The sequence below is a fragment of the Megalopta genalis genome, chromosome 4, assembly GCF_051020955.1.
Source record: "Megalopta genalis isolate 19385.01 chromosome 4, iyMegGena1_principal, whole genome shotgun sequence".
NCBI lineage: Eukaryota > Metazoa > Arthropoda > Insecta > Hymenoptera > Halictidae > Megalopta > Megalopta genalis.
The window spans coordinates 12335863-12347991 of NC_135016.1; the positions used below are offsets into that span (position 1 = coordinate 12335863).

The following is a 12129-nucleotide window of genomic DNA, read 5'->3' on the forward strand; positions in this document are numbered from 1 at the left end:
GAGAGAGAGAGAGAGAGAGGCCGGAGTAATTAAATTTATCGAAGCTTATAAAGCTGCGTGTCGCGCGTATATACGTCATTATTTAGGCATTAGCGGCGGAAGGCTCGGCCCGGGATCAAACGAGCCGAGTCATCCTCGGTAATAACGTCGAGTGCTCGGATAGGTTGCGAGCGTTCTCCCGGGCCCGTCGTAAATAGGCCAACAGGAATACACGTATCGTCGAGTAGATAAAAACCTTTTTCGAGTTAATCAAGGCGAGTAGATCGCCGGCACTGAAAATAAAAAAACGAAAAAGCCTCCTCGTGGACCTTGCTTTTCGGTTGGCCAACCGACAAAGGGCGAAAGACGCCAGCTAATGATTTTAATGCAAATCACCGGCGCAACTCGCGAGAAAAAGTAGCCCGGCCGTGTCCGCTCGAGCAGCGCGGAGGGGCGGGGGGAAAGCGGGTGGAAAGCAACGGGGGATCCGCAGAGACTTACGTTTTCGGTCCACGTCCGACGCGCGGTGTTTCGTGGTACATACATACCGGGGGCATACATACCGCCGGAGGAGGTCCTCGAAGGTGCGAGCTAAAGCGAGGACATCCAGCGGTGGATGCTTCTTCTGGAGGGGGGAAGTGGCGGGTCATCGAAGAAGTGGCGGCGGCAGGAGCAAGAGGGCCGAGAGAGAGAGAGAGAGAGAGAGATAGCTAGGGGATGATAGACGTTTAATGGAGAACACGATCACGGGGGGAATCATGATATTCAGAGGCACATCGGTTACTCACAAAAGCATCGTTTATTTCCTCTTTATCTCTTTCAAAATGAATTTATAATCTTTATAATAATACATCAATAATAATAATAATAATAATTAATAATTAATTAATAATTAATAATTAATAATAATAATAATAATTAATTCATAATATCGTGATATTTAAGATCGAAGAAGGTCGTCGTCGGTCGATGACGGTCGATGACGGTCGGGATGCAGTCCGAATACCAAGTTCCAAACGCAAATCGCGCGTCAAGGGGAAATCAATTGGATCGAATTAATCCGATATATACGCGGTTTTCTCCCGTCGTGCGACGGGCGTCTCTGTGTGTGCCTGCACGGTGATGCGTCGTTTGGAACCTGCTCGGAGAGGAATCTCGATTCGATATATCTCGTATTATCCCCCGGTAGCGATGATCGAGGGCGAGGGCGCGCGGGCGTCGTCGTTCCGTCGTCGCGTGGTCGCGTCGTTTCGAAAAACCGAGGGAGAGCTCGCGCGCACCTTGTCTCGTATATGCATTTGTTGCGTGTATCTACGTGTTAAGTGTATGGTACAGCGCGACAGTGCGTTTATATAGAATTTTTTTACAACATTACACCGCTTAATTAATATAATATCTTTCTCACGCGCTATGTATAATATTTACAAGTTATCGACGGTCGACGGTGTCGACGGACCGTGGTCACGGTTTCGACGACCGCCGACCGAGGGAACGGCCGAGGAAACGAACCGGGAACGTCGTGAAGACGTTCGGGGAGACAGAAACCAAGAGGGTGTTGGTGTAGTAAGTAGGGTGAGAGTGAGAGAAAGAGAGAGTGAGAGAGAGATAGAGCGAGAAAGAGAGTGAGAAAGAGAGACACACACAGGGTAGCGACGGACGCGTGCGAATATGTAATGTACGTCGCTTCGAACTGGTCGGCGCGATTCGGAGCCAGGAAACACTTACGTTGGCGCGCTTACGTTAGGCGACAAGGCCGTGGCCGGCCCGGTTCGACTAGCTGGGACTCCGGTTCGAGCATCGAAGCATCCTGAAAGAAAGGCTCCGTCGCTATCCGTATATATTCGGGGGGCGGGGGTGAATCCGTTCAAGGGCCTCGAGAGAAACATAAAAATGATTGAAGAAGAGAGAGAGAGAAAGAGAGCTAGAGCGAGAGAGAGAGAGAGAGAGAGAGAGAAAGAGTGGCTGAGCCGTCGACGTAGAGACCTAGAGACTATGTACAGGCGCGGGGGACGAGGGTGAGGGAGTCTGCGCGGTCCCCGGCGTGCCAGGATTTTGTTGCACGGAATAGGAGTTACTCTGACGCGAGTGCTGTTGTTGGTGGTGATGATGGTGGTGGTGGTGGTGATGGTGATGTTGGTTGTGATTCTGATTCTGGTGTTGGTGGTGCGCGGTAGTGGTGTGGTGGTGACCGATGGTCGCGTGGTTCTGTACGAGGTTCAGGTTGAGGGGGTAGGATAGGGGGGAGCCCAGGGCCGTTGCGGCAGCGGAACTGCAGGCACCGGCTCCGGGCCCCACCGGGCTCAGTGCATGCTCATCCCCGCGTGCGGGTGGTGGGCCGCCGCCGCCGCCGGCACGGATGTTGCGTGATGATGCGGATGGTGCATTAGAGGAGGGAGATGCGGGTGGTGGGGATGGTGTGGGGTCAGAGGCGGCGGGGTCATCTGTATTGGGGTCATGGGCGTTGTCGGCTGATGGCCGAGACTGGTGGTGGTCTGGGATGTGGTGGTGTTGTTGGTGTCCTGGCCCGCCGCCGCTGCCGCTGCCGCCGCCGCCGCCGCCGCCGCCGCCACCAGAGCCTGTTGCTGTTGGGCCTGTGCCCCCTGGGCCGGTTGCTGGCCCGGCTGCTGCTGCTGCTGCTGCGGCGGCGGCGGCGGCTGCGGCTGCGGCGGCACCGAGCTGGAAGTGGGACTCTGCTGACTCCCGTTGTCCTCGCTGTCGGAGCAGGACTCGGCCGACGAGCTCCCCGCTCCCCCCTTGCCCTTGCTGCCGCTGCTGCTGCTGCTGCTGCTGTGGGTCTTGACGTGCTTCGCGAGATGGTCGCTGCGCATGAACCGCTTGTTGCAGACCGGGCAGGCGAATCTCTTTTCGCCGGTGTGGGTTCGAAGGTGCCGCTGCAACTCATCCGAACGTGTGAACCGCTTGCCACAGAAAAGCCAGTTGCAAACAAACGGTCGCTCACCAGTGTGCCACCGTAAGTGGGCCTTCAGATGCGACGTTTTCCCGTAGACCTTACCGCATCCGGGTATGTGACAGCTATGGATGTTCTTCTTCCTAAGATGCACGCCGGCCGGGCCAAGCCTCTCGGCTTCTTGACAGTTTGGACAGTCGCAGGTGGCTCTGCCGGTGTAGCGTCTTTGGGAGCGGGGCGACGGGGCCTGGCTGACACCGCCGGCCCCGACGCCGACGCCGCCGCCGCTCCCCTGCGGGCTGCCGGCCCCGGCGCCAGCGCCCGCCGTCGCGGCCGCGTGGTGGTGCAGCCCGAATCCGGGCGGGCCGCCGGGCAACATCGATTTGTACGTGTCTTGCAGGAGATTGTGGCCGGCGGTGGTCGCGGTGGTCAACAAATGATTGCCGGCGAGCGCGAGGCTGGTCGAATAGTCGGCCGAGTAGTTGGCCATTTGCGCGGCGTGGACGCCGACGCCGACCGTGCTGCTCACGTCCAGCCATCCGCCGGCGGTCGCGGCCCCGTGCACGTCCCACCAGCCGTCGCTCGCTTTGATTCCGCCGTGGGTCGCGCCCGGCATCGCGTTGAACGGCCACGACTCGTACGGGTGTCGGCCGTACACCGAGCCCAAGGTCGCTCCCTCGACCTTTCCGAGCAGGCTGCTCTGATGATGATGCGGATCGCCGGCCGGTTGGGCGCTCGCCGTTCCCGGAAAGTACAGGTCGCTGCCGTATTGGGGCGCCGTCGAGGCGCAAGAAGTCACCGGGGCCCGAGCGTAGCCGCCGGTCGTGCTGCCGGCGCTGCTCGTCGCCGCCGGTCTTTGACTGACGCCGGTCGTCGTGCATCCTCCGCCTCCTCCGCCGCCGCCGCCTCCTCCTCCACCTCCGCCGCCGCCCCCGCCCCCGCCGCTGCCGCTAGAACTGTGCTGCGGCGAGCTACCGCTGCTCTGCGGGCTCTTTTTCCACGGGTGAAAACCTTTGCCGACGGCCGCGTCCGCCAACGGCGGCGGGCTCTTGCTGCTCAGCTTGTTGCACTGCGCTGCCAACATCGCCAACGGTGTGCCCCTCAAGCCCGGATGGTCCTGAAACAAGAACAACAAAACACGAGATTACGATTCGATTCGATCCGATTCGATTCCCTCCTCCCGGATCATATCGCCATCGCATCGCATCGCATCGCATCGCATCAAACGCGAGGGTATGAACCCTTCGACCAATTTTTCGTTCGGTCGGCCACACCGGCGCAGCGCTAGCCACGATTTTATTACGGCGAAACGCGTTCCCGAGCAGGTGTTACCTGCTCGAATGATGGTCCCGCTCTTCCGACACGATTACGCAAACCGATAATAACGAGTTTCGAGAGGAGCTTCGCGAATTAGGCGTCCGCTCGCGTATATCGATCCGACGAAATCGAGCCCCGGCCGATTGAGACGCTTTCTCAAGGCTCAACGCGGCTCGTAATATCGAAGTCGAGCGCTCTGCTCGCCCGCTGGATGCGGCCATAATCGCGGCTAAATCGACCCAAAAAAACCGAGCCCGCTCGCCACCGGCCGGCGAGGAGTGGCGCGGCGCGGCGCGGCGGGACGGGACGGAGGCTTCCCCCGAGGGTGTATAATGACACAAAATTGCCGGTCCTATCCTAGAAGACGTGGAAGATTGCCGGCGAGCCAACAAAACCGGGGAAACCGAATCGCTTCGCGTAAAACACTTTAAGCGCCGACTGTTCCCGGTATCCGTCCGCCCTCGATAAAAACCCGCGCCGATTCGGCGATACTACAGCCACAGCTTTTTTCCTGCCGTTACGAGAGACGCTGGCAGGGGTGGTGGCGGAGCGTCGCGATCCCGCTCGAATGCAAATGATCGCGGGACGAAAGACGAGCGGACGGTCGGCGGCTACCGAAAGGCTGCAGGCTGGAGGCTGGGAAGGGTCCGGCGCGGATTCGGACGTGGAAAGGTAAAGGCAAAGGGTCCGCGGAAGCGGCAGGAAATTAAAGTCTGGCGGGCCGCGCAGCCATTAGCAGTCGGCGCCATCGAGGCGACACGCCTCCACACGGTTCAACCTTGCACCAACACCGACCAAAGACAACGAGTGCGCGCACCCTTCGCTGATAGAGACCAAGAGGACGGGAGGGAGAGTGAGAGAGAGAGAGAGAAGGAGACGAAGAGACGGAGAGACGGAACCCTACCAATCCGTGGTCACCCCGTCCCGTGACTTCGGGCAAGGTTGCCAGGGTAATAACCACGCTTGCGGTCATCGGCGAGCGCCGAGCTCTTTGCTCGTTCCGCTCTTTAGAAAATCTCGGGAGTCGTTCGAACCGGGTCGACGACTCGCACCTTTCGCCTTTCGAAGACCCGTTGGATTTCCTGACTCGACCGCGCCGTCGTTTTCTTAGCCTCTCCTCCTCCGATCGTCGATAATCGGGAGCCTCGTCGTAGGGCCTGCAAACCCGCGCGTCGCTTCCGAAGGGGGTGTCGAACAGGCTGGCCCTCGTTCCGTGTCGTCGACGAATCGGAAGGTGACGGTAAATTTCGACGCTTGCTCGCCGAGGGGTGGAAGACAAAATCGTCCTTCCTGGCCGCGTGGCTAGGGTGGCTCGCCACCAGCCGGGGGAGAGAAGCCGGAGGATAGACGGAGGGCAAACCGGCGGGAGGGAACGAGTGGGGCGAACTAGAGAGAGAGAGAAAGAGAGAGAGAGAGAGAGAGAGAGAGAGTATCTCTCGACCGATGGTGTACGGGCCACGCCCTCTTCGAGCTTCGTGAGTGCAGGTTGTAGGCAAGCTACCTATTGATCCGTCGGAACGATATGACAGTGGCCCGGTGGAGACAACGACGTCTCTCAATTAGCCTCCTCTGGTTTCGTTTTCAGCGTCGGACACGATCGTGTCCGCGGCTCCGCGAACCCGATCCGCTCGGGTTCGCGATCGCGGCGAAGCAGCCCGGAGCTTCGTCGAGCTTCGTATTCGTATGATCCGTTAACGAGACCGTGCGGAGCGTTAATAGGGTTATCGATTAGAGCGATATTAGCCGGCAGTTGTGGCCAGTCTATAATTACGCAGCGCAGAACGAAAAAGAGTCGTTATTGCATGCTGGCAGCACGAGCGAGGCGCCTTCGAGTCGCCGATGTATGTGCCCGATTCACCCGCTCTCGTCTATTATACCTGTCCTCCGTCAATTACCGCGATTCTTTGCGAAGCGTCTGCGTTTTATGTCGGCTACGCACGCACACGCCGCGACGTATATACATACGTAGGCATCAGTCCGCGCGCGCTCTGCTTTTCTTTCGCTCGCGTTTCGAGCTCGAGAGGCTCGAGGACTCGAGGCCGGTTTCGTGGAACGAAAGCTCGCGAAGCGTAAAGCGTCCGGGTAAACGAGGTCCGGTCCTACGATTCGCGCCCTTCGGTCGGCACAGTTGAAAGAGACCCGCCGTGGGATGGGCTCGGCTAGGATCCTTTGTTTTAGCCGCGTGACGTCACGCCCATCGCGGCGAGAGCTAGGACTAATAACGCCTCCGGCAGTGCCGCGCATAAATTAAAACCAGGGAGCTGTTCGCTCGTTGTTCGCCCGTCCGGCTCGGCTCACGGCCGGTGGCTACCTTCCGAGAACGCCGTCCGGCGAACGTCGTAGAGCGTCGACGAAAGGGCTGCAGGACGTCGTAAAGCATCGGCCGAACGCGTTTTTGCAATGAGGGCATCCATCGGCGACACGATTCGGCCTGTCCGCCGGTCCATCCGGCCGACATCCACCGAGAGGACTCGGAATGTTACGGCCGAGTTGACCGGCGATGCGCGTCGAACCGGGCCGACGCTGTGACGAATTAGATTCATGACGCCGCGTCAAAAGGAGATCCGTCGTGGGCCGCGCGATAGAAAAATGGTGGGCGACGCGATTTTCCTGGAGCGTCGGCGTTAAGCCTGTCGCCGGTTAACCGACGGCCGGTCGGGGCGCGGTGTCCGCAGGGTAGCAAACGGGCAAGGTGGAGTGGAACCGGTGGGTGTCGGAGCGAGAACGCTCGCCGCACTCGTAACACTCGCCACGCGACAGCTGGACGCGGAGGCGTCGGGGTTCGAGCGACAGCCCTAACCGGAGCCGACAGGCGTGCGAACTCGACAGGCCATAGGGGTTTGCGGCGAACCGCATCCGACGTCCGCGCGTCAAACATATTTCCCTGGCGGACTCCATCGAATCCCTGTTCCGCCGCAAAATAGAGTACGCCGTGGTTTCCTGCGCCGAGCTACCGAGCGGCACTTCGTCCCGAAACGGTGGTTAAAGGTATCGATGCAAAAAAAGAGCAGGCTTCTACCTTTCCGCGGTAATAGAGCCGGACGCGAGATTGGTCGGCGTCTTTTCTGATTTCCGTGTAAAAAGCGACGCGACGACGGTCGTTCCCGGAGAGCCATTGACCGGATTCGCCGGAGCTCGGCTCGGAGCGGCACCGGAGCAGCCACCTGCCTCGGTGGCTCCGCTCCTTCGATTCGATTCACCTGCGTCGACCTCGAGACGGACGAGCGACCGAGCCCGACGCCGCGGCGCGCTCCGGTTTTCCGAAACGCGCGCGATTCCTACGAAGTCCCCGAGACGATCCCGGTGTGTTATCTGACCGGCGCGGCGGGTCGCCGGCCCCGATATCCCTCTTGAACACTCGTAAACCGCGTAATAAAGGTTTTTCGTTTCCTGGCGGCCGCGGCGCCGTATCCAGGCCCGCGTTAAGCCCGACGAACGGGCCACGCGCAATCTTAATATCGATCTGGTTCCTATAAAAGCAACGCTGCGCCGGCTGTAAAAATAAACTCTTCCGTAACAACTTGCCGCGGCAATAAAAACGGCCGCGAGGGATTAAATTAAGCCGAGCACGCCGGGCTGTGTGCGCGCCGCGAAATTTTCGTATTTTCTGTTAATTGGTTCTCGGCCACCCAAGGGAACGTCGTTTCCACCGCGACGGGGAGAGCCGGTCGTCCGCCGGACGCGGTGCCGTTACGCGGCGAGGGTCGTCGTTAGCGTCTCCGTTCGCTGTCGGCGCAACTTCTCTCTGGTACAGCGGGGTACGCGCGGCGCGCGGCGCCCGCGAACGCTATCGCCGAGATATCGCGGCCGTGGCTCGCTCGCTCGCTCTTAATGCTAATTATTTGTTTATCGGTCTCCGCATGCAACTGCGTCGGCACGCAGGCCCCACCGGATAAATCGCGCCGCAACCCCGGAGCCGCTGGCCGCGCTTATTACCGCCGCGGGGATAGCGATCGCGAGCCGCGAACGGCGCCGTGGCGACTTCCGACGTCGCGTCGCCCGCCGGTCACCGTTCCGTCGAGCGTACGTCGCCGTCGAATTCGGAGAAGATCCGTCGCCGTGAGCGCGGCGATATTTTCATGGCCGTTGTTCCATGGCGGCCGTACCGGCGAAGCGGAATTAGGGTCGGCACGGCGGCGGCGCGTTTCGTGGCTATTGGGAAACGAGAGATAGGGACGACCCGGGACACGCGGGATAGAAGTTTCGCTGGAAGACAGGATTAATAATTTTATTCATGAATAACCGAAGCTGCACCGCGACCGTGCCTCCGTTAGTTCCCATCAAACGGCAGCTACCTGTTATCCTCCCTTCTAAATTATGTTTTTTAATTAAATCCATCGTGAGAGAAGGACCCGGCCGTCTCTTTCTCGCCCTTCGTCCCCGGGCCCCTTCTCGCCTCTGTCCGCGGCGCCGCGTTACGAAAGGTCCGATCGTATATCCGAAAAAGTCTCTACCTCTTGCTGTATAACCGTGGCCCCGGGCCAAAACAGGGAGCTACCCAAATTTATTCGGCTATCGAGCGACCGGAGGGAACAACGGAGGCTTCTTCTTCTTCTCCTCCATCTCCTCCTCCTTCTTCTTCTTCTTCTTCTCCTTCTTCCACCGCGTCTTCCTCTCCGCGTCCTTTCATCTTTTCGCCCCCTGCCCGCCCCTCCGCGCCCCACGGAACAGAGAGTTTTTTGGCCCCGGCATATAGCCGCGCTCCCTCGAGACAAATTTCAAATTGCCCTTGGACCTAATGATTTCCGGGTATAGAAGGGCGGCCACGTGATCTCCGAGTCCTAGCCGAGGAGAAAGAGAGAGAAAAAGAGAGCGAGAGAGCGCGTTTCCGAGAGAGAGAGAGAGAGAGAGAGAGAGAGAGACGAGCGAAGAAGACGCCTATTCCGATCGTCTGTCGTCGCGTCTGCGGCCCGAGAGAGCGGGCCCGCTACCACCAATTCATTAGCACTCGTAAATCTGTCGCGGGCGACAGCCACCGCGAATATTAAGCGGCCATTACCGGTTAGTTATAATTCGTGGGCCAGTTAACGCGGCGCGAGGGCAGCCGCCGCCGCGCTGTTTCGAGGCTCGAGGGATCGAGGGTCGGCGAAACGCGAAGCGGCTTCGCGTCTCGTCGCGCGGCGAAGGATCGAGTTTTTATCTTGCCCGCTGGCGCGTTCATTCGTTTTCGCTTTAGGTTTCGAGGCAGAGTTGTATCAAACGAATCGGAACGGCGTTCACCGGCGAAGGGAACCCGGGAACGATCGCACTAAATGTCATCTAAAGTAGGAGAAGAATCGACCGGATCGTTTCTCCTCGGTTGTCGATGGCCCGAGGGGGGCGGGATCGGGGTCAAGCGATAGCCGTCGATGCATAGCTCGGAGTCGATTCGACGCGGGATCGATCGGCAAGAGCCCAGGCAACGCTCGAGCCTCGTTAGATTCAGGTTTCCAGGTTATTTCGTGCGATCGAGCCCTTGTTCTCCCGGCCGGATCGTAAACGGATCGCGCAGTTCATTTCGCGAGATTTAGATACCGTGCGCGACAACGCCGGGCCCCCCTGCTCCCCCCGTTACCGGTCGTTTGTCGTCACGGGAACGAAGCTCTCGCGCGGCCGCCGTTCCACGGCGGGGCAACGCGAATAGGCAATTGGTTTTCGGGCGAAATCGCGCGACTCGTTTCCCAGCCCTTACGTCTTCATTAGGGTAATGAGGCCGGCGTAAATCTTGCGAGGAGACCGGCCCGGCCCCGGCCCGCTGGAGTTTGCGCGTGCTTCTGGAATATCCACGGCCGAACGACGGAAGCGGCTGCATTTGCATCGAGTAATTTAGTGGTACATAAAATTCTGCAGCCAATTAGCGGCCGAGTGTCCGATCTATCGCCCCGGCTAGCCGTCCGCTCCCTCTAGAAACGCTTCTAATTTCGGAAACGTGACCCCCTTTGGCCGCCGAGCCCCGGCCTTCTTCGTTCGGCCAGCCTCGGTGTTCGCCGTTTCGAGCTGTTTCGAGCCTTTTTACTGCCCTGCCTCCCTATCGGCGATGCGCCGTTCGGACTCTTGCGTAAGCACCGCGGCCGGCTCGTTCCGAAGGACAACCGGACATAAAATTCTACGTTTGCAGAAAAGCTGGCCGTGTCCCGCCACCACCGGGACGCTTCTACCTTCAATTAAATGAACGTTACGAGAGCTGTAAAATCCCCGGGTCTCCCGGCTCGCGCTACCACCGGGCCCCTTGGACGCGCATCCGTATTCCAGTTTCCTTCGCCGCTCGAGATATTAAGCGTCGCCGAGAGCTAGTTGAAATTTGTTACCGGCCTTCTGCCTGGCCTGACCGGGCCTACTCCGACGACGTCGCATCCGACTCAAAGAGGATCCCGGCTCTATAACCGTCGACATTTTCCGCGCCGTTTGCCCGAGCACGTTTCGCCGAGGGGTGGAGCCGCGACGCGTCTTTATTGTTCGGCCAGGTAGACCAGCCCGGGCTCGATTTATTCGAGATGTTATTAGGCTCCTAGATCAGCCTACCGAAAGCTCCCCGGCGTCCCCGTATATTCGACACTTTATTGGCGTCGCTGCCCGGTGGTCCCGGTCGGCGGCTTTCTTTCAATTACGAAAGTTTAAGTAAATAGCTTCGGCTGCGCGGGATCGGGAATCGGAATCGTAGGGCGATAAATTAACCGAGTATTAGCATTTAAACCAAGGCATGGTCGAGTCGCGGCCCCGCCGTGCACCTTCGGCGTCCCTCGCACACTCGCGCGACACGAGAAACGATACGACATTGTTTCTTCTGTGCTCTGTGTGGCGCGGCTGCTCGTGTATGTGCAGCAATGCGCATGGAGTTGTAGCAGTGGAGCCGTGGCTCGCGGCCGAAATGATTCGCCAATGCCAGAAATTTAAACGATCCGCCGCGCCACGTCGTGCGTGCATCGCTGAATTGAACCGAAATCGAGGACAACGGCGAACGAATTTCGTTCGTATTTCGAAGTTTTATACGGCGGATCTTATTTGTACGCGAGCAGAGCATGATTTTCTGTTGAAAGTAGTTTTTAATATGCGTGTTAAAAATATAGGGGAATCCGGCGCTAAAAATTTCAGGGGTGAGTCGTTCCGATGGTAATTTATTTTAAATGGAAAAGAATCGCGTTATGCTTTCGATTGTTTTGAAAGCGTGGACCGATCACGCCACGCCGTCGACCATTTTAGTAGCGTCCGCGACAGCGAATTGTGTAATTTTAGAGGAGATAGTAGTCACATACCAGGTAAGTAATTATTTCGCAGTCATTATTTTTTGTGTCTAATTCAATTATTTAACGTCGATATCGTCTATTGTTCTGTTCTTATAAATCGAATAACATTTAAGAACATGTTGTAATAGCATTTATTAGAATATTCGAATATATGAACAAAATATTTTTGTACATTGCCGCACATGTCAATTGGGACTAGTTGTTCCCGTGACTCGAGGCATATTGTTACCGCAACAACTTACACCACCTTAAATGTACAAATAGTTCCTGTTGCGTTGCGATGCACATTCTAAATCAGAGCCCAGGGAAGAATGAATTTAGCGTAGTTACGCAAAAACTGGGTTCATACCCTGGGCTCATACCATAAATGTACGAGGAAAGTAAATGCTGTATCATATATTTGTCCGAACTGTGATTCTGACGAGTCGTTTGACGATATCTAATTTTTTTCGTTTGAAAGGTTATTTCTAGTAGATTTAAGTAAAGTTGTTCCTAAATTATCATAATATTAGATTATTATTTTCATTTTACTGTATCAATGTTTGTGCCGAAGATAGTATATCTTTTTCTTTCAAAAATATATATGTTTTTCTGCGGATCCGATGTTAACCTTTTAGATACGGCTGAATTCTGCGCGAGGCTATTTTCCTGGACGGCAGAGTTTGGTATGTACTGTAGTACAGAGTCTGATACTGTATGTAT

At 57.3% G+C, this 12129-nt stretch overlaps 1 protein-coding gene across 4 annotated transcripts in view; it reads right to left on the minus strand.

Annotated features, from left to right (window-relative positions):
- Positions 1–759: 759 nt before the first annotated feature.
- Positions 760–12129, minus strand: part of Sp1 (transcription factor Sp8) — a 163018-nt gene continuing 151648 nt past the window's right edge. For all 4 annotated transcript variants that reach the window (XM_076521321.1, XM_076521322.1, XM_033475593.2 and 1 more), the window contains 2 exons: positions 2939–4004; positions 760–2870 (listed from right to left, as the gene is read on the minus strand). In XM_076521321.1, coding sequence (XP_076377436.1) covers positions 1963–2870; positions 2939–3971 — 1941 coding nt within the window. In that variant the 5' untranslated portion in view covers positions 3972–4004 and the 3' untranslated portion in view covers positions 760–1962. The remainder of the gene's footprint in view (positions 2871–2938; positions 4005–12129) is intronic.